This window comes from Labrus mixtus, chromosome 16 (genome assembly GCF_963584025.1).
Source record: "Labrus mixtus chromosome 16, fLabMix1.1, whole genome shotgun sequence".
In the NCBI taxonomy this organism is placed as follows: Eukaryota; Metazoa; Chordata; class Actinopteri; order Labriformes; family Labridae; genus Labrus; species Labrus mixtus.
In genome coordinates this window covers 15,255,802-15,277,414 of record NC_083627.1, presented here as the reverse complement: position 1 = coordinate 15,277,414, position 21,613 = coordinate 15,255,802, and the positions used below count along the sequence as shown (strand labels likewise).

The 21,613-nt window shown below is 40.8% G+C and overlaps 4 protein-coding genes across 6 annotated transcripts in view; all 4 read right to left on the bottom strand.

Annotated features, from left to right (window-relative positions):
• Nucleotides 1–1,571: 1,571 nt before the first annotated feature.
• Nucleotides 1,572–6,822, bottom strand: LOC132991212 (coagulation factor XI-like). Its single transcript, XM_061059877.1, has 9 exons — nucleotides 6,619–6,822; nucleotides 6,319–6,475; nucleotides 5,882–5,991; nucleotides 5,621–5,783; nucleotides 4,615–4,733; nucleotides 4,394–4,526; nucleotides 4,108–4,214; nucleotides 2,609–2,768; nucleotides 1,572–1,711 (listed from the first exon to the last, which is right to left on the bottom strand). Exons 1-9 carry the CDS (start codon nucleotides 6,680–6,682, stop codon nucleotides 1,582–1,584), a joined length of 1,143 nt encoding a protein of 380 aa, XP_060915860.1. The 5' UTR covers nucleotides 6,683–6,822; the 3' UTR covers nucleotides 1,572–1,581.
• A 1,021-nt stretch (nucleotides 6,823–7,843) lies between these two features.
• Nucleotides 7,844–11,283, bottom strand: LOC132990957 (glutathione S-transferase A-like). Its single transcript, XM_061059502.1, has 6 exons — nucleotides 11,017–11,283; nucleotides 10,799–10,864; nucleotides 10,507–10,612; nucleotides 9,576–9,694; nucleotides 8,433–8,536; nucleotides 7,844–8,347 (listed from the first exon to the last, which is right to left on the bottom strand). Exons 1-6 carry the CDS (start codon nucleotides 11,182–11,184, stop codon nucleotides 8,218–8,220), a joined length of 693 nt encoding a protein of 230 aa, XP_060915485.1. The 5' UTR covers nucleotides 11,185–11,283; the 3' UTR covers nucleotides 7,844–8,217.
• A 2,612-nt stretch (nucleotides 11,284–13,895) lies between these two features.
• Nucleotides 13,896–18,082, bottom strand: LOC132991046 (glutathione S-transferase A-like). Its single transcript, XM_061059613.1, has 6 exons — nucleotides 17,825–18,082; nucleotides 16,324–16,389; nucleotides 16,070–16,175; nucleotides 15,742–15,860; nucleotides 14,541–14,629; nucleotides 13,896–14,458 (listed from the first exon to the last, which is right to left on the bottom strand). Exons 1-6 carry the CDS (start codon nucleotides 17,990–17,992, stop codon nucleotides 14,326–14,328), a joined length of 681 nt encoding a protein of 226 aa, XP_060915596.1. The 5' UTR covers nucleotides 17,993–18,082; the 3' UTR covers nucleotides 13,896–14,325.
• A 1,706-nt stretch (nucleotides 18,083–19,788) lies between these two features.
• Nucleotides 19,789–21,613, bottom strand: part of fhod3a (formin homology 2 domain containing 3a) — a 56,604-nt gene continuing 54,779 nt past the window's right edge. For all 3 annotated transcript variants that reach the window (XM_061059556.1, XM_061059557.1, XM_061059558.1), the window contains one exon: nucleotides 19,789–21,058. In XM_061059556.1, the coding sequence (XP_060915539.1) occupies nucleotides 20,982–21,058 (77 nt within the window). In that variant the 3' untranslated portion in view covers nucleotides 19,789–20,981. The remainder of the gene's footprint in view (nucleotides 21,059–21,613) is intronic.

Below are 21,613 nucleotides of genomic sequence, written 5' to 3'. Positions count from 1 at the left end.
GAAGGAGCACATGGATGGGGGTGCTCGTGCTCTCTTCAGCTTGCGGAAGATGGAGAGGCACTGTGTGGTTGCTGCTGAAGGATGGCGCGCAGTCGTGGGTCAGCAGTGTGAAGAGCAGGGGGCTGAGCACACAACCTTGGGGGGCCCCAGTGCTCATGACGGTGGTTTTTGAGGTGCTGCCGCTGACCCGCACTGTCTGAGACCTCTCGCTGAGGAAGTCCAGCAGCCAGTTGCACAGGGAAGTGCTGAGCCCCAGCTGGTCCAGTTTGCCGATCAGCTGCTGAGGGATGATGGTGTTAAATGCTGAACTGAAGTCTATGAACAGCATTCTGACGTATGAGTTTTTGGTGTCCAGGTGGGTGAGGGCTGGGTGAAGAGCAGAACAGATGGCATCCTCGGTGGATCTGTTACCTCGGTATGCAAACTGGTAGGGGTCCAGGGTGGCAGGGAGGGTGGATTTGATGTAGGCCATGACTAACCTTTCAAAGCACTTCATGGCGATGGAGGTCAGTGCAACGGGTCATTGAAAGTGGATGGTGAGGGCTTCTTTGGAACGGGTATGATGGTGGTGGCTTTGAAGCACGACGGAACAACAGCCCGACTCAGAAGCGTTGAAAATGTCCGTGAAGACATCTTTGAGCTCCTCTGCACAGTCCTTCAGCACACGGCCAGGAATGTTGTCTGGACCTGCAGCCTTGCGGGTGTTGATCTTGGAGAAGGTTCTCTTCACACTGGCTGCAGTCAGGCACAGGGTCTGGTCGTGGGGAGGGGGTGGTCTGTTGTGTACTTCAAACCTGGCAAAGAAGCTGTTGAGGTCGTTCAGCAGAGAGGTGTTGCTGTCACAGGTCTGTGGCTTGGGTTTGTAGCATGTCTGCTACATTTTTAGCACCAAGCATCACTGATGTAAACACAGACTCCACCACCTTTCTTCTTTAATAAAAGGAGTCTGTCCGAACGGTAGCATGTGAATTGTTCAAGCTGAACGGCGGAGTCTTGGATGTGTTCGTTCAGCCATGTTTGTGAAAATGTACACGCAGCCATCCCTCACGTCACGCAGCTCTATATGGTCCATTTTATTGTCTAGAGATCTTACATTTGCCAGTAGAAAAGTTGGAAGAGCGGACCCGTGTGGTATTTTAGCCAGTCTCGCTCTCATGCCTCCACGTTTACTGCGCTTTTGTTTCCGCTCGCACCGTTTATGTCTCCTCTCCGGGGGGTAAACCGGCTCGCGAAGCAGTCCCAAAGTTTGAAGCTGTTGTCTCAGTGATTCGGGTAGTAACTCCACAGAAAAGGCTGTTACTGTTTAAGTCCAGTAAAACTCAACGGCTGTAATTGTGTTTTTCCATAGTAAAATACGGAGAAAAGAAAACACTACGCTATCGGGAGAGAGAGGGGCCGCTGCGACTGGTCGCGCTGCCAGTCAAAGACCTAGAAATACTTCAGATAACATGAACTGACCCATATCAAACTATAGTATTTATGATAAAACATTCTTAAACACAGTAGGGCTTTGTATATATCACTTTCAAACAGTTCAGGCAGACTAATAAAGATTTGGTTTCATTGTTAATTTTATTTGATTTAGACAGCTGTAAGTGTGTGTAAAGCACTCTGACAGTTCTTCAGGGTGAAGCCGGACACAAGATTTGCCACCTTAGTAACTCTAGGAGGAACAGGCATTGTGATGACACGTTTGAAATAGCAGCGGCGCCTAGGAAAAGAAATAGAAAAGAGACTCATTAACAATAAGTGTAGATGTTTTCAAATTCGTGTGTGAGCATTATTGTAATAAAACCTGACAATTGTATTTGTCAAGTTCAAACAGAAATTTGCAGACAAAAATCCCTTTTGTAAGAGGTTGAACTGCACCACCTCATGTCATAAATTAGACTCAAGATCTTTTACCTGTCATTTTTCACACCTCCCAAACTTATAAAAAATGGTGATACAGTAATTAACTCAGGGAAAACAACAAGTTCGATCAGATCTAGAAAATTGAAAACAACACTTGCCTCTCTTGACCACTATATGATACATAGAAATGCCTGCACCATAAGTCACTTATGACTGCAACTTTCAACCAGGAGAAGATGTCGTCAGCTGGTCACCAACTTTCACCGGTTGTTTCGACCCTGAACCACAACATCCTCCAGTTGGCGGGTCTGCAGTGATGGCCAGTCACGGCCCATCTTCTCCTGGTTTCCAGCTCCTCTCCTCCCGCCTGAACCAAAGCCAGCAAGAGGCTCTCTCTGCTGCCTCCTCCAACCTGCGAGCATGCTGCCTTCCTCTCCCTTCCTACTATTCCTAGGTCTGTAAGTGTGTTCCATACAGAATGCACAGAGAAACCCCTGCAGCTAACTTCCACTGGGAATAGCCAGGCCTGCCACCCTTTTTCCCTGCACTGCTGGACCAGGTCAAAGTATCTGGTGGCTTTTCCTCTCTCCTTCATTTCCCACCTGTGCAGGTTTCTCGGAGTTGGAAGGGTGTCATACACTGACCGAAGCAGGAAAGAGATGCAGAAGGGCTAATAGCCAAAATTCCTGATACAAGGTGATGTTGATATTTTAAAAATCACATTTTCATTCATCATGCATAAAAAATACTGTACCAGTAGTCAGGGTTAGGAACGCGTTCACTGGCGTATGCGTAGAACTGGCAGTTGGCATCCTCAGAACATTTCCTCTGACATGTTTCTGCATCATCCATATACTCAAAGCCAATGTCAGAACCTTGGAAATCAACATCTTCTAGAGCTTGCTTTACCCAGCCTGTTTGTAGAGAGAGGAACAGTGTTAACCTTCTCCTGCTAGTGAATATACAGGAATTCAACATCAAAAAATAAACTCAAAGGTTATCTAACTTAACACTCGTGTCCTAAAAAAATGTGTTTCTTTGCAATGGCAGTTCACATCACAACAGAAGTTAACATGAAAGGGCTTTGCTTATTTCTGCATGCAATAGGCCAACTAGAGGAAAATGGTTCATGGTTTGATTTGTATGTGAAGGTTCTCAGTCACATTTAAAGCTGGATCAAAAAAGGTAACTGGACTTGGTTGAAGTTCTTGGAGATTTTTAACCTTACCTCTGAAAGTGAAGGTACACTTCAGAGGAGAAATGAAGCATCTGAAGAATTTATACCAATCATTGATTTATTGAATCATTAAATGTATTGTCTGGTTTTTATTTAAAGTTGTCTGTTCATAATACAAAGATTAAACATGACAAACTCTGCTTTGGTTAATTCATGTTTATAGGCTTAGACTTCTGGCAGAGTGCTGTAAATCAATCATCTTTCATTTTTATAAAGTTACTTAAGATATCACAGTTTACATATACGGTGGGTTCAGACCACACTTATGCCTTCATTTACAGAGACTTAACTTAATCCACCAATGAACAAGGACTTTGTACAATGGCAAAGTAAAGCTCCCTTTAAAAAGACAGAAACCTTGAGTGGAATCACACTCATTGGGTCTTGCTGACCCAAGAAAGTGGAATAGAGGAAGAAAGCTTATGTGATCGTAATAGCTGACAATGACATGTTTTATAATATGAAATTATTTAAAAAGTTGACAGCGTGAAGCGCACTGTCAAAAGTGTGTGGGTGCAAAGTGATGTGTTGCATCTCTGACTGTTTTGCTATTAACGCAATGTACAATATTGGCATTAAAGGAAGAATGTGCAACATTTTACATATCAAGTTATGTCTCTGAGTCCTGACTGTCGACAATGAGTGAGAAGCTTGAGTCCCCCCGGCTGTGTTGTTGGAGCCTTGTTTATATCATGTTTACATGGACAGGACACCTGACTCTTCTTGAGTATACAAACTGTTTTGTTCAAGGACTAGAGAAAAGAACAACAACATGGCCTACTGACTGCTTATTTGAATGTCACAAGTGTTTTTAAATCACGGTTATTCTGTCACTTTATATGCAAAGTGAAGCTACAAGCTAAGTGTGCTTTCATTAGCCTGCTAACACAACAACGCAGGCCACAGGCAATTGCATCTCAAGCCAAGTGAAGTTATATATCACTGAAGCATAAAAATGTACCTACAACTGATTGGTCTGAAAACACCTGGGGTTAATGTTGATCAGTGGTACTTACTGTTATCGAGCTGACAAAAGCGTTCTGGTAATCCAGAGGTGACTCCTGCTTTAGCCACGGTCACCATTTCATTTACGTTACTCTTCAGGTTACACGTGAAGCTTTCACTACATAAACAAAATGGATATATTGGAAAAAATATATATTTTAAGAAAAGTACAAATCACATTTAACGACAAATGACTAAAGCTATTTTTTGTCATGTACGAAACTTCTTTTTCTGTGACAGAAAAACAGTTACAAAAATATTTCCCTCCTTGAAAGACTTCTGTCAAACAAACCCTACCGTATAAAAGTGAAGAAGGTGCAGGATGGATGTGCGGAGCACAGCATCTGACAGTGTTCAGCAGAGGAGGCGGGCAGAGCCTGTAGGTGGTTTCCTGGGATGGCAGTGTTTTGAAAAAGCTTGCCCTGACAGGCTGAACAAAAGACGGGCAAAACATAAGACAACATGAGAATACAATTATCTTATAATTTAGTTACATGTTTTAGTGACTTTTTGTGTACCTGTGTCAAAGTTTAGGCCCATTTGTGTTTTGTGGGAGAATCCAGACACTACACCGGCCTTCCCTAAAACAAGAGGTGGCCTGGGGATTGTCCAGCTGAACTTGAGGTGACACTTGTACCTTAAACAGACCAGACATAACATAATAAGGTAACTGTTGTTGAATTGAACTTTAGATTACTACCGTAAACTGCAAAATACATTCACATTGATTTTCTCAATCAGCTTGAACACATTCAAATTTAAGATGTCATGCCTATCCAAATGTCTATAACATTAATAAAATAAAGTGTTTCCTGTTTGTTTTGAGCCCTTCTGTGCAAAATATAAATATCAAGTATTGGTTCATGAACATAGTTTTTCCCATTAAACCATTCTAGACAAAGAGGGAGCAACAAGAAAGCATGATTAAAATAGAACCTGTCTAATAGAGGAAACTGTAAAAAATATGGCATTAATGTTTTTTGTGTCATATATTCAATTTAGGAAATTTAGTAGGTCATAACCATATTATCATTGTGGGATTTCTAGCCTTAAAACCTTGTTAACAAGCATATACAAAAGCAAAGTAATTACTTCCTCAGTTTTCTTAGCTGCACATTCACTTATTTTACCCATATATGAAGAAGAAGATGTGCTTTATTCACGAGGGGAATTTCAGTTTTACACTCTATTATTGAGACATTCTACACACACGCACAAACAGGTTGACATATGTTAACAGAGAGATGTCAGAGGAAGGGGGCTGCCCACAGCGAGCAATTCTGGGCTGGTGGTGAAGAGGGGGGTTGGATAGTGCCTTGCTCAAGGGCACTTCTGCAGTGCTCAGGGAGTGAACTGGCACATCTTTACGCGACAAATTTCCAGACTTAGGCCGCACCAGAACTTGATCCGCTGACCCTCCTTTTTCCAACCCGAGTCCCTACAGACTGAGGTACTTCCACCCCACATAACATCGTATTATGCAATATATTGTGTTTAATGTAACACTATGTGAATCCAGTGTACCTGATAGATTCTCGTGTGAAGACATCATTCACAAAAGTGAAGAACTGACAGGATGGGTCCTGTGTGCAGGCTCTCTGACAGCTCTCATAGTCAGCTGTGAATAATTGCTTGTAGTCTGCACCAGGGAAGTCGACATTCTGGTACACCTTAGACAGACAGGGCTCTAGCAGACACACAGAGAGATAACAGGAGAGGGGAATGTGATCATGCAGCACCATTCACAATATGTCTGGTCATTATTTTAAACTCTAGCGAACTTACGTGGGACTGGGTTGCAGGGTTTCAGAGAGAAGCCTGAAGTAATGCCCAGCAGTGGAGTCCTCTTATTTGGCACTCCAGAGGGCGTGGACTTCAGGTAACAGTAGAAGTGCCTGTGGAGAGAGGGGCAGATTTTTTTTCCTTTTGTGGGTTTGTGTGTCAAGATAATGGACAGCTCTGACAGGGTTATTGAACTACATGTTTGCAGAGAGGGATTGCTTAAGTCCCACATTTATTGTAACGGCAGGACGGCATCAACTTCAAACTTAAAAGTAACTTCTTTATGTCGACAGTTTTAACTGTCATGACCTCTTTGATACTGCAACTTTGAGAATTCAAGACTTCAAAATGTATGTGCAGGGTCTCGAGATGTATTCTGCTCATTACATTATCAAAAACACAATACTCATACTTTTAATACTTATTTTGTTATTTCCTACCTGTCATCTCTGGTCCAGTCTGACCGAATAAAACTGAAAAACTGGCAGGACGGGTGCTGGGTGCAAAGGTGCTGACAGTGCGCAGCATCAGGAGAGTAGAGCTGTTGTATATCTGTTCCTGGGAAATCCTCATTCTGCTGAAACGCTGCATTACACTCTACAGAAAAAAGACACATTTACAAAATCCTCAAAAATAACTACACACACATGTAATAAATGCTAGCACACATAGAGAAAGGGGTATAATTGACAATAAGACACACAACTTTTAGTGTAATATTTACATTGTGTGGGTATTACCTGAACTGAAGCAGAGGCCGCACAGGGAGAGCAGACCCAACAAAATCAGATAGGTTCTCATCATCGCAGTTTTGATGACACTCACAGAAGACAAAGCTTTTCGAGTCACAAACACATCGATGAGACGCTCTGGAGCTTCAGACTGGCCAAAGGACTGGGCATCAACCCCTGAATTTATATGTCTGATCAGTTAGTTGCCTAAACTGAACCCAGGCTTTATATTCACTGCAGCCTTGATTGTGAATGGGAAACAGGTGTGCAGAAGGAGGTGGAGACGCTTGACCAGGGGTGCATTCAAATTGTCTTTTTTTGCTTAGGAAGGTTCCTAACTGATTGAAATGGCCTGCAAGCATCTAAGTGGCGGATAAGAATTTTTTTTTGCGAGATTATGTTTTATTCAACAAAGTTCATTCACTTAAGAATGCTTTTTGCAGTTATATATCTTGCATAAATGTAATAATTTTCTTCACACAATCATATTTAATTGGGATTAATGTTGATTTATAAGTGTACAGGAAGGTGAGCGTGAGCAACCATTCTCGGAACAGACCGACACAAGGAGGGTGGGGAAACACAAGAAAACACAGGGAAAGTTGAGGTTGCCACCAAGGCCGTAACAGTTACTAGCCTACAATAAATACAATTGCTAGGACATAGACAGCATGGCAACATGTTTTAAGAATATCAAAATATACTTGATTTTCTAGTGTTTACTTCAAATCTAAATCTTAGTCAAATAAAAACTATGACCCCCTGTGTTTACTGGTTGATTCAGAGTCCAGATTTAAATCAACAATCAAGCACCAAGACCTTGGACTTGTTAGCATGAGCTATGTTTAACCTCAAATTAAAATGCATTTTAATTTTCTGTATACATTCGTTATTACAACCAGATAGAAATGTGTTCCTGAATTTTAACTTTATGCTTATTTAAAAAACACATTTCTTACTTGTATGATGTCAGTAATCACCATTTAGTCAGGTTTGGATCACAGGGTGAATGACTTAAAAGCCAAATTATGTCCTGATAACGTGTGGCCCGTCGGAACCTATCCCAACATGTGTATCAAAAGGTACTTGTTATTCTGTGATTACTAAAAGGGCTGATGTCTTCTTTTTTTAGGTGTATATATGTTTATATACCTGATGGCCAAATGTCTGAAAGAGCAGAACAAAGACAGTAAAGACATTTAAATAAAATGACAGAAGAAAAGGACAAGGTGAATTTCAGCTTCACTTTGAGAGACCTTTATTTATCTGTTTGGTAAAATATGTTGGTATAGAAACCTTCAATTACATTGCTCCCTTTGTTTAAAGCCTGTGTTGAGCATGTTTCAGTAAAAACTGGAATGGAAGAAGACTTTGATGATAACAACAAGGTTTTTAATAAAGCACCAGCAGAAACTTAGTTTTTAAATTGTATTTGGTTACAGCATATAAAGTCTTACTTGCAGTGGAAATCTGTTACTAGAATAATGGCAGTAACAGTAAATGCACATTATTTATTTTTTTCAAATAATGCACACAGCTGAAGTAGTGCAAAGCAAGGAGTGATCACACATCAGGAGCAGGTCCAGTGTGTCAGATAATGCTGGAGTCTTAGAGGTCCTTCAGTAGGTCCTGTCCAGGGGTCTCGAGCCAGGTAGGAGGCCAGCTGGCTTTGATGCTGGGCCGCTCCTTCAGACAGTTATAGTAAGCTGCCAGTTTAGGATAACGCTCTTCGGATAACCTAAAATGCGAGGAAAAGTTAATGGAAGGTTCACATTACAAGTATATGGCTGCTTGGTAACATGCAGGAAATGATGATAACTTACCCATAGCGGAAGAGATAAGCGATGCTTGGGAAAACAGCCACATCAGCCAGGGTGAAGCACTTTCCTGCCAGGAAACAGCATGACTCCTGTGCTGATGCACAAATCTGAAAACCAAGATAATTGTATCAGCTGATGAAAATAGCTGCAACTATTAGTCCAAAAATAATATATCAACATTATAAAAAAAAAAAAAAAAAACAAGTTCCCTTCATAATCCATTGTATAACTGACAAAAAACTATTGTGTCAATAACATTTGTAATCATTTGCCGCAATATTTCTGTGTCCCCAACTTTTAGATTTTCTACATTTCAAAAGGAAATGTTATGTGATTAGAAGACAGAATTACAGTCTGAGAGGCAAGTGTTTGACCCACAGACAATCGCTAGGCTAGCTGCTTCCAGGACGTTACTAGTGTTTGTGCTATGCTAAGCTAGGCTAGCTGCTATTAGCATCATTTGACCATACTAAATTCTGAGTGTTAGGCCTATCAATATTCTCATCCAACTGTCAAAAGTGAAAGAGGATGTTATGATTCACTCTGTTTAGTTAAGTTATTCCTTAGTTTCATTTTGTATGTGCTTGTTTCTATGTTTTCTGTTGAGGATCCTGATCTTAGTTTTCAGTATTTCCTATTTTAGTTTGCAGTTTATTTCCCTGCAAAGCACGTCTATTGTTACTTCCTGTCTCTATGCGTTTCCCTCCAGTTCGGATTGCCTTCAACTGTGTCTGGAGTTCTTGTGTCCCACCCTTTACTCTAATTACTCAACGTGACGAGCTGACACAGAAGTGAAGGAACACTGGGACTAACTAGACACAGGTGAAGACAATCAGGGCAATCAAAACTGGAGGTAAACGCATAGAGGCTGGAGGAAACACTAGACATGCTACACAGGGAGATAAACTACAAAACAAAGTAGGAAACACTGAAAACTAAACTCAGGAATATCATCAGAAAAATGCACAGGAAGTCAAAAAATGCTATTGACAAAATTAAACGAAGCAACAACAAGGAAAATACAAACTAATCAGAGCATCATAACAGAGGGAGATTGTGGTGAAGATTAAGTCTTGCAGATCCTATGCAGCTCTAAATCTGTAGTCTTATTTGTTTGGGATGTATTTTAATCATATGTAGGTGTACCTTCTGCAGGTATCCCTCCCACATCTGGGCCTCAGCTTTGAGAGTTTCTCGGTTTCTCTTCACAGCACAATCGTGTCTCTCTCCTTCTGGGACCTTGTAGTTGTAGTAGACAACATTGGCTGGAAAAAAAAAAATGTAGACAGACAGGCATTCAGTGGGGACAGCTTCTCTCGAGGTTTTTAAGATTTATCAGTATAATCTGTCAACACATTTTTTAACATCCACTCCCACATTGTGCTTCTGCTACTACAGTATAACTGCTCTCATTTCCTTTGCAGCTGAGGGAGGGTCAGTCTCATGTAACTTCCGTTTTTGAACTGAAGGCAGTAAAAATGGCTCAAGTAAAGTGTTAACCATTTGTAAAATGCAATGTTAATTTTAGGGCGTGCATTTAACTAAACTTTGTTTTTTGTCTCACCCCTCCCCAAAGTATCATGACGGCTCACCACTTTAGCTTTCTTGCAAGATAGTCCGAGCATGTGATCTTGAGTGGGATTAACATGTGACCTCTCAACAGTACTACCTGTTTTCAGGGAGCACTATATTGTAGACATCATGGTGTGTTCTACGGCAGAATTTTGTAAATGCACAGCTCAATAGCGCATGGCATGTGTTTTAAACAACTCAGGTGTCTTGGAGAGGAGAGGGCAAGATCATGTGGAGTTTCTTCTGGGGAGAGTGACTGATGACATGAAGTCTCAGTGGTTCAAAGGTGGCAGTGTGCTGTTTGATGTTGCCAAGAGCAACATAATCCCAAAAGAATGACCTCGTAGTGGTAACACAACATAAGTGAAAGTTGTTCACCAGCCTGGATTGGCTTTAATACCACATGCCTAAAAGAAAAAGCTGAGTAAGGCCTGTTTTATCGACATTAGCATGCAGGGTGAACAGTAGCCTGTATCTTGTCAGCATGGCACATCAGTGTACATACCCATCTTGTCGGTAAGTGCGAAAGCCTCAAACATGCGCTGGTACATCATTGCCTGCCCCTTAGGACAGTCAGGGATCAGCTTGGTTCCCTGGGACTTGAACTGGCTCTGTTGTTCGAGACATGAACGGAGAGACTATAATGAGCAGCTGCATGAAGCTCTGGCTGCTGTTCCTCTGCGGTGTAGGATATCAGAGGAGGCATTGTTTAACAGAGAACACAAGCAGCCCACCTAATTATTAACTCCTTGTTGGCAGACAGACGGATACAACTTTAATAAGGGCCAAGTTCTTACCTCCAGGTACATGCATGCTGCGTATGATTCATTCAGGACATTTTCTCCGTGTTTGAAGGCTGGAAGCTTTAAGAAAGAAGGTGTGGAATCAAAACTTAAAGTTCCTTTATTACTTAAAGACATCAACAAAAATAGATTAAATTTGTGCATGTTTGTGGGAAAAATGTTGACACATTAATCTTTTTTTAAAGGTAATGGAGGGTTGAAAGTAAACTTACCTGTCCCCTGGGATTCATGGACATGACTTCCTGCGACTTGTGCTCCCCTTTCTCAAAGGAGAGCAGTTTCTGGTTGTATCCCTGCAGGTTCTTCTCCTCCAGAGCGATCATCACCCTCCAGCAGGGAGGAGAGCCGGAGCCCCACAGCAGAGTCATGTCCTTGGCCATAGTTGTCGGTGTGAACGGCTAATCCTCACAGCAGCTGAAGTTGTGAATGGTGGAAGAAGGGAAGGGTGAAGCAGGAATGTGTGTGTGTGTCTGGTTTTATAACAAGCTCTGTGTCAGGATTGGTGGAGTTAAGCCCCATCCCATTTCTTTGTTGTCAGCCAAGCACTGTGACTTCAAGAAGCTCCGATAGTTCACAAACTATCCAAGCACATAAACTCAAACTTCAGAAACTCAGTACAGCGGGGGTTCAAAATGAAAGGCTGCATGTTTCAGTTGCTGCATTGAAAAATGTGTAAAGTGTCTCTCTTGTTACTTGCTTGCATTTGAATTAGCATTAGCAAAGTCTGCTGTGAGGTTCATTGACTTCTCTTGCTTTGTATTAATACTCTTTGATCTATTTGTAAAAGGCAAATGTGGGTCATGGCAAATGGGAATCTTACACTGACATAATTAAACCACCTATAACATGCTTTTTTTTTTTACTTCTATCCTACTTGTTCCCTGAAGTCAGAACGTTACATCAAAATGTCAAGTTAATGAGTCAATTTCTGCAGTTTCTTTGTGTGCATTGGTTGTCATACACTGTTGTGATTGTGCAACTATCATTTGCCGTATTAGTGCTATGTCATTCCAGCTAACTTTAACCCTCTTATAATTTGTATCAGTAGACACCTGTCAGTAGGTTTCCGTTGTGCCAAAGTCATTCACTGGTTGACTAATTTATGCTCATGTCATACTGATATCTGCCTGTTGAAAACTCACAGTGACTCAGCACTTTTGGCTCACCCCTGCACACACACAGAGAAGAAAAAACAGTTCTGGCACAGCTATTCAAATTCACGATCAAATCATAAAGGCATGCAAAATTCATCACCTGTGACATGTAGCCCCACATTTAAGATTGAGCTGTAAAAAGGTAGCTACCACTTTTCACACTTTATTTTCTTCTTTGTGCCTCTTTCTCCGAGTTTGGGTTTGAACTCCAGATGTGCACCCGAGTATTTACCGTCGACACTGCAATAAAGTGAACTCATTGAGTGTAAATACAACACAATCCGGTCATATATTTAATCATTTTATATCCTTATCTGTGCTGGTTTGGTCCTTAGTTTGCATACAGAAAAACAGCTTTCTGCAGAAATCACACGACAAGCATGTGGTTTGCTGAAGAATCTTCCTTCCAGGGATACATTTTACTGCTGCTTGATTGCAGTTCAAGGTCTGGGATTTTCCGTCCAATTTTCTATGCAGAGAGCTTCATCCATATTAAGTGTAATGTGTTTTGAAGTGAGTGCAACAGCTCACATCTTCTTTTTATGTCGGTTCAAAAGAACACAGTCTGTCTTAGCGAGGAGAAGTTCTTGTGAGTGTGCTTGAGTTTGTTTGTCAGCCTTTTGCTTGACAAGCATGACTTAAGCATTTAGTTTCCGAAGCAAGAACAAAAAGCAATATTTACAGTCAAGCCGGTATTCCTGCAGGAGCGATGATAAAACCTGTTTCTGCTATTCATGCTTGTCCCAGGAGGTTTGAAAACATGATCTCATCATCGTATCATTAACCTTGAACTGCAGAGTTTTTTCTTTCTTTTTTAAGTCTGATGTCGCTCTTAATTATTGGATTTCAGGACAGTAGGGGATTAGTTGCCAGAGATGGATCTTATGGCAAATAAGAAAGCACTTTTGGCCAAATACAAATTTTTATTTGACAGAATTCCTTTCCATTGTAGTTTTTTAAAGTGCTTGCATTGCTGTGGTACAAGCAGCTGGTGTGATTTGGTATCTCCATGATGGTTATTCTATCTACAAAAAAAAGAAAAAGAAACTGGCTCCTCTGAGCACCAATACTAAGCATGGGCCTAGAAAGATCTCGAACATTTAACAGGTATCTGATAAAAAAGAGCACACGGGATCCCACTTTGCTTAACATTTTTTTTGACGCTCTAATCAAATATGCATAACTTCTGTTTGTGTGTGAGGATTATGAACCCGTGTTCAACAGCTCGTCATATTCCTCTATATAGCAGCTGTGTAACTCCATTGTTTTTTAAAGGCTTTTCAACAAAACCATGCAGGGGAGACATTAAAGAGGCGTCTCATTTATGCAAAGTCATGACAACACAGGATTTGAATTACCTTTGTGCAGAGCAAACAGGGATTGGCACAATCATTCAAACCATAAAACCAATGAGTCATGTCCTGAAAGACTCCTGCACCTCTTTCATATGACATCGCTTCGCTAGATTGATCTCAAAATTGGTGTTTATATAATCAACAATGTTTAACTTTTTACTGGACCTTCTAACCACAAGAGTGAACACCTCAGATGTCCCTACCTTCAGCAGTAAAATCTTTAGTTTTTCATATTGAGCTATTAAATCTACAACCACAGAGCAGGATTTGCGGTTAGAGATTTATCTTCAGGGTTACTCTCAATGGTTTTAAGGACAATGAAGGTGGCCTTCATATCAGGATAAATCGCCAACAGTGAATTAAGCTGCTCGTCTAACCAGTTCTAGAGCAGGTTACATCTGAGATAAGAGATAAACACGGATAAAAAAAACACCCGGGTATGTTGACCTTCTGTATCGTACAAGCCTCTGATAACAATACAGTGTCTGCTGATAGTCTGTCTCATGTTTGTGGAAATGTGGTTTCAAAACAAAGTGACTTTAATAACTGACTTCATATGAACACTTCACACGCACTAAAAGCTGCTGTTTTAATGCATTTATTAGTCAACAGGGATTTGTTCGTTACACACGCCATTTATCTGTTCAACAAACAGGTGCAATGTTTACAGTATTATAGTGTGACATTTCCCTGCAGCCTGTGCTTGTTACCCTGCAAACACTACACTCTGCACATTTTAATTTGTAAATCGACTGATTTCTGATGTAAAGATTGGACAGAAACACGCAGCTGTGAAAGAGAAAAAAAAAGGATTTAAAGTTAGACTGACAAAAAATTAATTATTCTTTTACAACTGTAATACTTTGAGAACGTATTTCAGTTCTTGACACTTTCTTCCCTTTTTAAAGCCGGACAGGTAAAGGGTTAGCATCACATTCTACAAACTGTGAAGTTAAGCTACATAAACCAAACACCCTACAGGCGGACGTGACAGCGAACTGTTCCGAGGGCCTCAGATGTCTTTGAGTGTGTCTACGCCCTTGGGGTTCTCCAGCCAGTGTGGAGGCCAGCTGGCTTTGATGCTGGGCCGCTCCTTCAGCAGAGCATAATACGCTCCCAAGTTGGGGTAACGCTCCGCAGACATCCTACAGAGCAGACGACATTTGAAACTGCAAAGTCACAAAACGTGTTACGTCTTAAAGAACATGCTAAAGTGTTCTCGCTTACCCAAATCTGAAAAGGGTGGCAACAGTCGGAAGCACGATCACATCTGCCAGAGAGAAGGTCGGTCCAGCTAGGCAAGTGTTGGAGCCCAGCTAGAGAGAGGTGAAAAATACAACGTTTATTTGAACATCAATAAGTTTTGAGAAGCTGTAACACTTAGCCTGAAGTGTCCACTTAGGCTGGTTCCACAGCTGAAGAATCCTCATTAGGCTAACACGTTTACAGCCTGCTACAAAAGCTGTTCTGGTGCTTATGCTGCATTCATGTGCTGCGTGATTTCAGCTCTTAAAGTCTGAATGTTGTAACAACAGCAAAAAAAAAAAAAAAAAAACGCGTAGATGCTACGAAGAAGATCAGTGAAATGTAACCGTTATGAGTTATATTTTAGCAAAACGTTGATTTGCAATACTTGAATGAATAAATAAAAAGTGTGTTAACATTAACAAAACATATTTTGGCCCTCATGTGATGACGATTCTGACGTCAAGTAGGGAAGTCGGGCACCTTGTTCTTTTCCGAGTTTCCGAGTTGTTGCTCCGACTTGAGCAGGTGTTCATGTGCGTTTTTCCGATGTGTCCCACACCACATGAATGCAGCATTATCGCTCAATCCTCTCATCATGTCAACGGTATGGGGGGTTATTTTGTATATAACTCTCCTATTAGAATTATATTCTAAAGTTAGCCTGAAGTTCTTCATCATGTGGGTGGTCACATTGAGGTGAACTTACATCTGGCTGTCTGCTAGGTGTCAGCTCGGCCTTGTTTATGTCGTCTGTGCTTTTATTGGAGTTTTTTTTTTTTTTAAATGAAAAAATTAAAGAAATTTGATTTTCTGTGCGGCTTAATGCTTTTACTGACTGTCCAAGAAATCTATGCACAAGCTTTTTTGATTGAGGGAATTTTAGTAATATGGAGTAACTGTTGTTGATCATTCCCCAGTATGTGTTTTTAAACTACTGTGGTTACAAACCACCGACATGGGCTCATCCACAAGTATATAAATTAGCCACTGGTGTTTCCCAAACCCTCACTCCTCTCCAGCACCTTTAGTTCAAATTCGGTCACTTCTGGTTCAAGAAAACCAACATGGCAGCAGCCGAATGTCCCATTAGAGGCTTCATATTCACAGTGACATCACAATGACTTCATCGATTATTTCTACTGCCTTTGGTTTTGACTTTGTTCGCCTGCACACTCGGTACCTTCTGCAGGTAACCCTCCCAGAGCTTCAGTTCAGTGGTCAGAGCCTCCTTGTGTCTCGTCAGGGCCGAGTCATGTCTCTCTCCCTCAGGGACGTACCACTCATAGTAAATGACTGCATCTATAAAAAAAAACAACACATTGAGATATTCAGATAACATAAGGCTAGCAGAAGCACTGGATGTATGACATCATTACAGTGTAGTATTTTTTAACTTTACAATTACAATGATTCAAACAGGAATAAAAAAAACACTGTTGTTGGGGGAACATTTATATCGGAGATGGTTTTATCCTTTATTGGATATGTTCCTTTTTCTTTAGTCTTACTGAGTTTATCGTAGAAGGTGGAACCCTCAAACATGCGTTGGTACATCAGCGCTTGCTCTGTCTGGCTGTCTGGGATCAGCTTGTTGCCCTGGGACTTAAACTGACTCTGCCAGAGACACAAGAGAGAGAGAGAGGGAGAGAGAGAGAGAGAGAGAGAGAGAGAGAGAGAGAAAAAAAACACACAAACATTAAAGAATTGTCTGTAAAATGTTTGCAGAATTGATAGTTGGCCAGTTGTACGCAGGCTCACTCACCTCCAGGTAAAAGCAGGCTGCATAGGATTCATTCACAATGATGTCACCATGTTTGAAGGTGGGAAGCTGGAAAAAAAAAACAGTTTTATTGGCAACGAGAGCTGTTCAAGGGTTAACTGCTATTAGTGTTATTGTTCTCATCGCGACTTGTCTTAATGTAAATGCTGCTGGGAGCTAATTAAGAAAAGCTGCTGAGCCGCATCACACAGGGACTCTTGGGGAAACACTGCCCACTACAACATGTCTAATATACAGAACAAGGCAGCAAGGTACCTTTGTTAAAATGACAGTGTATTCAGAATTTCAAAACCAGTCATGAAATGACTAGATATTGCAAATGAAGTTAAATTCCAGCATGCTTTGCTTGAGCTACCACAACACAGCTTGTATAACTCTGTAGAGCAATGGACATGCACTCTTTCAAAAAATCCAGTTGATTAGATTTGATCCTGTTAAGCGGTCGAGCACAGAACTGGAGGCACTTGAAGTCTTATGATTACTTCCGTATGCTGACAGTCAACCAGTACTTCATGAACTTTAAAGTTGTCGTTGTTGTTTTGGTCATTGTCGTCCTCTGCTGGGCGCTTGCATGAAAAAGAATGACTTGACGCATTGGTGCCCAAAAAATGTTTCGAGAATTTATCTTGAACATTGGCTGCAAAAGGTACAGAATAGCAGATTCAGTGCGTGACATCAAACTGAAAGAAAGAAAAAAACAACAACAACAACTAACAAGCCCCTTTCGTCGTGGTATACTGGCTGCTCAGCTGCTGATAGAGAGTGATCTAAGACAGGGCAGAATACATGTTTGGCTGTCCTCTGCCTTCTCTAAAGGGCATCTCTAGCTCCAGTGGCCTCAGCAGAGCCAAGAAAACCACTGAAGACTGTTCCCACCCTGGTCACAAACTGTTCTCTCTCCTGCCTGTAGGAGATACAGGATGTTTAAAGTCACGCACAAACACATAGAAAAACTGTGTTTACATGTGGGCTGATACATTTTCATTCCTGAATTAATCTAACTATTCTTTAAAAGTGCAACCCACTATTTTATGTGCTACACTTTTGATATCCTATTTTTTATACTATTCATTTCAGATTTTATGAATTGTGTCTGCTGTGTGTTTAACTGATTTTTTTTTAATTTGTTTGTTGATTGTCTTGCACCCTTGTTTCAGACGCAGCACTCCTGATTTCTCCTGTATATTCTGTGTACACTGTCAATAAATACTTGTAATTAGATTCTATTAAAGCCGAATGAAAAGACACATCCCTCTGATTCGTCTTCAGCCTTCAGAGACAGTTGAGAAACAATACATTTTACATGGAAGCTGCAACACTTTTAAATGTTTGACTTTTAAAATCGAGTCTGGGTGTTAATGTTTCAGCTAGTGGGGCTGCAGCAGGTTGAGGTTGATTTACGACACTTATCACAATGCTATTCACGTCAAGGCTGTTAGTCTGAAGTTTAATATTTAGCAGGTTAAATGGGTCTACTTCCTACCTGTCCCCTTGGATTTAAATCTAACACTTCTTGGGACTTGTTCTCTTTTTTATCAAAGGAGAGCAGTTTCTGGTTGTATCCCTGCAGGTTCTTCTCCTCCAGAGCGATCATCACCCTCCAGCACGGAGGAGAGCCGGAGCCCCACAGCAGAGTCATGTCCTGGGCCATGGTTTGGGATTTTGGAGCCTGAAACCTCACTGTCGCTGACACTCCCACCAGATACACTGACTCGACCTAAATAAAATGGATTTGATGTCGCTCGTTGCAAAACTTCATGGGAGATATCAAAGTACATCAAAAGCGCATATTGCCATCTATTGGTCGGGAGTATGTATTACAACTTTATCAAGTAATGACCATTTCCAGTCTATGGTAATGATTTAACATCTAACCAAGCATAGACGATTGAACCCTTAAATATTAAATACACAAAAAAAATAAAAAATGTAATATCTTTCTATTAATTTTACATTCAAATCAACCCCCCACTACACAATCCTGTTAATGTTGGGAGTGTTTTTAGGGATTCTTCAGGGGATTCTTAACCATTGGGGCTGTCTGAACGCTTTAGATGCTGGCTCTGTCCTTCAGCAGGCTCCTAATATTAGGCTAGTTTTTGGAAACGTTCAGCAGACAGCCTAAAACTGAGAAAACAAGGTCAATTAGCCGCACAAAAAAATAATTCTACCATCATACACTCTGCAGTCACCTACCCAAAACGGAAAGCATAAACATTGTTTGGAAATAAGCCACATTGATTTAGAATCAAATGGACGACACATCGCTTTCAGAATAGTGGATTTGTGTGTCTTTATTTGCGTGTGAGCATAATGTTCATATGTACCTTCTCCATGGAGAATGGTAGTCTTCCCAGGGTTTGAGTTCAGTGACCAGATCGTCTGTTTCTCTCCACAGCAGAATCATGTCTCTCCTCTTCGGGGTAAAATCATTGATAGTACACGACTTTATCTAAGACAAATGATTAATATGGTGCGATTGTGTTGTATGCTTCTTTACATTTGCTTGCTGTATGTTACAGAGTTTTTCAGTGAGATGGAGACCCAGTGTTTGCTCCCCCGGGATGTCATTGGAGCAGCTACCCTGCGACTTGAACCGATTCCTTCAAAAGCAAAGATGTAGAAAACAATCTATGATTTATTACGATATACTGTATAATAGTCAACATATCCCAAATACAGTTTTATACCTCTAGGTATAAACATGCAGAACATGACCTACTCAGTACTGTTGTCTCCATGTTTGAAGTTAGGGAGTTGGAAGTTTAAAGTTTGGTTGCACTAATGAGTTTTTTTTTTATTATTATTTGTGGTAACTTTTTGTGGTTGACTCCCAAGGCTTGTGCCCCATGTGCTCCCATTTCACAAAATAAAGATGTTTTTGTTTGTGGCCCTGCAGCTTCCCCCCCCCCCCCCCTCCAGAGTGATCATCACATGCCAGCCTGGAGGGGATCAAACACCAACAGCAGACTCATCCACGTAGGCGCGGACAGACGCTTTGTTAATCAAACTAAGACACGTAACACTGAACAGCACAGGTACAAGTGTGGCTCCTGTTTCATCTAAAGGTTGGTCAGTATAGAGACACACCCATGTTTGTGTTCCTTTGTGAACTTAAAGGCTCAGTGAAAGAAGTGAAGCACAATGACACACACACACACACACCCCCTTCGGTTTCACTCGATGTTTGTTTTATTATTGCAGAATGTGTATACACAGCATTTCAAGTGAAAATGTACTCCATCTCGGTGTCATGTTCAGCTCACCACATAATATTTACGCAGTGATATTAGCCAGTTTGTGTTGACCTAAGAGGGGAGCACATGATTCAGATGGGACTTCAAATGATCCACAACCTGTCAAGTTCATACAAAGTACAACATGGTAACAGAGTTCAAACAAAATATGCAGATAACGCTCACCTCTCTAAACACAGAGAAACACATATTTAAGCTCTTTTTAATTGTTTTTATTATTTATTACAATTCACAGAACAGCATCTTTTTTTTTAACCCCTTCTCTTCTTAGACTATAATACAAGTTTCTACAGAAAATACAAAAATAGTACAACACATGAACCTCACCAAACATGCACACTGTACTTCAGTATTTAGTACCTGGCAGCTGAAAAGGGCATGTACACATTTTATGCAGAATTCTCTGCATGTCCTTCAAAATAGATAATTAAAAAAAAGCGTTTCCATCTTTTTGTCTTTTTACACTTTACAAAAAGTTCCTCTGAGATTAAAACATCTTTTTTTTTTCTGTGTGTGATTTGAATCAGTTTCAGCTTGAGAAACGATTAATGTCGAGTAAGGTGCAAGATGTCGGAGCTTTGCAAATAAATACTGACAACAATTTTGCCAAAATAACAAAGTCAATGGTATTCAACGATCATATCGATACATGACGGCTGTAAATGTGACATTTGTGAGTGATCTGAGAAGTAGGAGGTGCATAAAGCAAGAGGGAGAGGTGGGATACAGGTACAGCGTTGTCCCTTTTTAAATGAAAGGCACACATCAGAATGTAAACCTTTCACATTCCTACTAAACATCGACACTCGTCACTTGTCAAACATGCTGCTGCAGAAGCAAACATTTGCCTTTTTTTTACAAAAAGGATCCTTCTTAGTAAGCCTCTTTGTTTGAGGTGACCTCTTGGATACATCAGAGCAGGACGTCAGACAAAATGTAACTTCCATTTCAGCCTGTTGATATTTGCAACTGAAATTCACAGCTTTGAATAAATGAAAATGGTGAAGTCACAGATGCAGGAGATCACAAGAAAAAATCTGTTTTTTGGACTAATGCAACATTTTTTTTCCATAAATGTTAAGATAAATGAAAATGTTTCACCTTATTTCATTTCTGTCCTATTCAACACAGATTCTCTTTCTTTGACGTCTGCTTGGATTTGCATTTAAAAAAAAAAAAAAAACACTCAAGGCTGCAGCTTCATCAGCCAGACATGACAGGCAAAATAAGCAGCTGGCAAAATTCTAACTGGGGGGTTGTGACTGGTGGAAAAACCCCTCTACAACCCGTGGCGAAAGCAGAAGGCTGTCAGAGATGTCCCTTTGATGATTGTGGCTATGTTTCCAAGACAACAAGGACAGGCAGGAGGTCGGCTGATCACATTCATGAATCAGGAGAATCAGTAAGTCCTAAAGCAAGAGCTTCCTCTGGGGTCAGACCATTCTTAAGTGTCCGCCTCACTGCAGGAAGAAAGAAAAGGAGAAGTTAGGACATGCTTACTTCCAATGCTTTATGAACTTCCAAACTGACAGATTTAACTAATAATATAATACATGAATTAAAACACTGTGACCTTTAAACGCTAATCCCAATTTGGCTTTTGGAAAACATATCTGTGAGCACTCTGACACAGCTTCTTTCAAGACTAACTTTCTATTAATGTCTAATTCTATGTCCAGCGTTTCAAATCATCTAAGGGTTAACTCGGGAGTCTAAACATTGGACATCTATAAATGTGTGAGACTTTGCTTGTTTTGTCAGCGCTCTAGCACTTTGGATTTTACATTTCCCATAATGCAACTGGATGGAGGGGGGTTGTGATGCCTACTCTGCTGTATTTATACAACTCCTTCACGGACATCAATGAGGAGGACTTCTCAAGGTTCGGGGAACTGGACCAGTTCAATATTCTAGCGTTTATGTGAGAAGCTTCATCAGTCGGTTTTTTTTTTTTTGTGGCTTTGTTGTACATCAACACACAAAATGAACAAAACCTCCACAGAACTAGTTTGCTC

What these genes read in the sequence shown, in the direction of transcription:
- LOC132990957 (XM_061059502.1), bottom strand. Translation starts at nt 11,184, where the DNA reads ATGGCCAAGGACATGACTCTGCTGTGGGGCTCCGGCTCTCCTCCCTGC. An exon ending in CGCACTTACCGACAAGATGG is followed by an intron (nt 9,695 to 10,506) that starts GTATGTACACTG and finishes TTTTTTTTCCAG; the next exon opens with CCAATGTTGTCTACTACAAC. An exon ending in GCTTATCTCTTCCGCTATGG is followed by an intron (nt 8,348 to 8,432) that starts GTAAGTTATCAT and finishes CTCGCATTTTAG; the next exon opens with GTTATCCGAAGAGCGTTATC.
- LOC132991046 (XM_061059613.1), bottom strand. Translation starts at nt 17,992, where the DNA reads ATGGCCCAGGACATGACTCTGCTGTGGGGCTCCGGCTCTCCTCCGTGC. An exon ending in CAGCCTGCTTTTACCTGGAG is followed by an intron (nt 16,176 to 16,323) that starts GTGAGTGAGCCT and finishes TGTCTCTGGCAG; the next exon opens with AGTCAGTTTAAGTCCCAGGG. An exon ending in GGGAGGGTTACCTGCAGAAG is followed by an intron (nt 14,630 to 15,741) that starts GTACCGAGTGTG and finishes ACCTCTCTCTAG; the next exon opens with CTGGGCTCCAACACTTGCCT.
- LOC132991212 (XM_061059877.1), bottom strand. Translation starts at nt 6,682, where the DNA reads ATGATGAGAACCTATCTGATTTTGTTGGGTCTGCTCTCCCTGTGCGGC. An exon ending in GACTGGACCAGAGATGACAG is followed by an intron (nt 5,992 to 6,318) that starts GTAGGAAATAAC and finishes CTCTCTCCACAG; the next exon opens with GCACTTCTACTGTTACCTGA. An exon ending in TTCACACGAGAATCTATCAG is followed by an intron (nt 4,734 to 5,620) that starts GTACACTGGATT and finishes GGTCTGTTTAAG; the next exon opens with GTACAAGTGTCACCTCAAGT.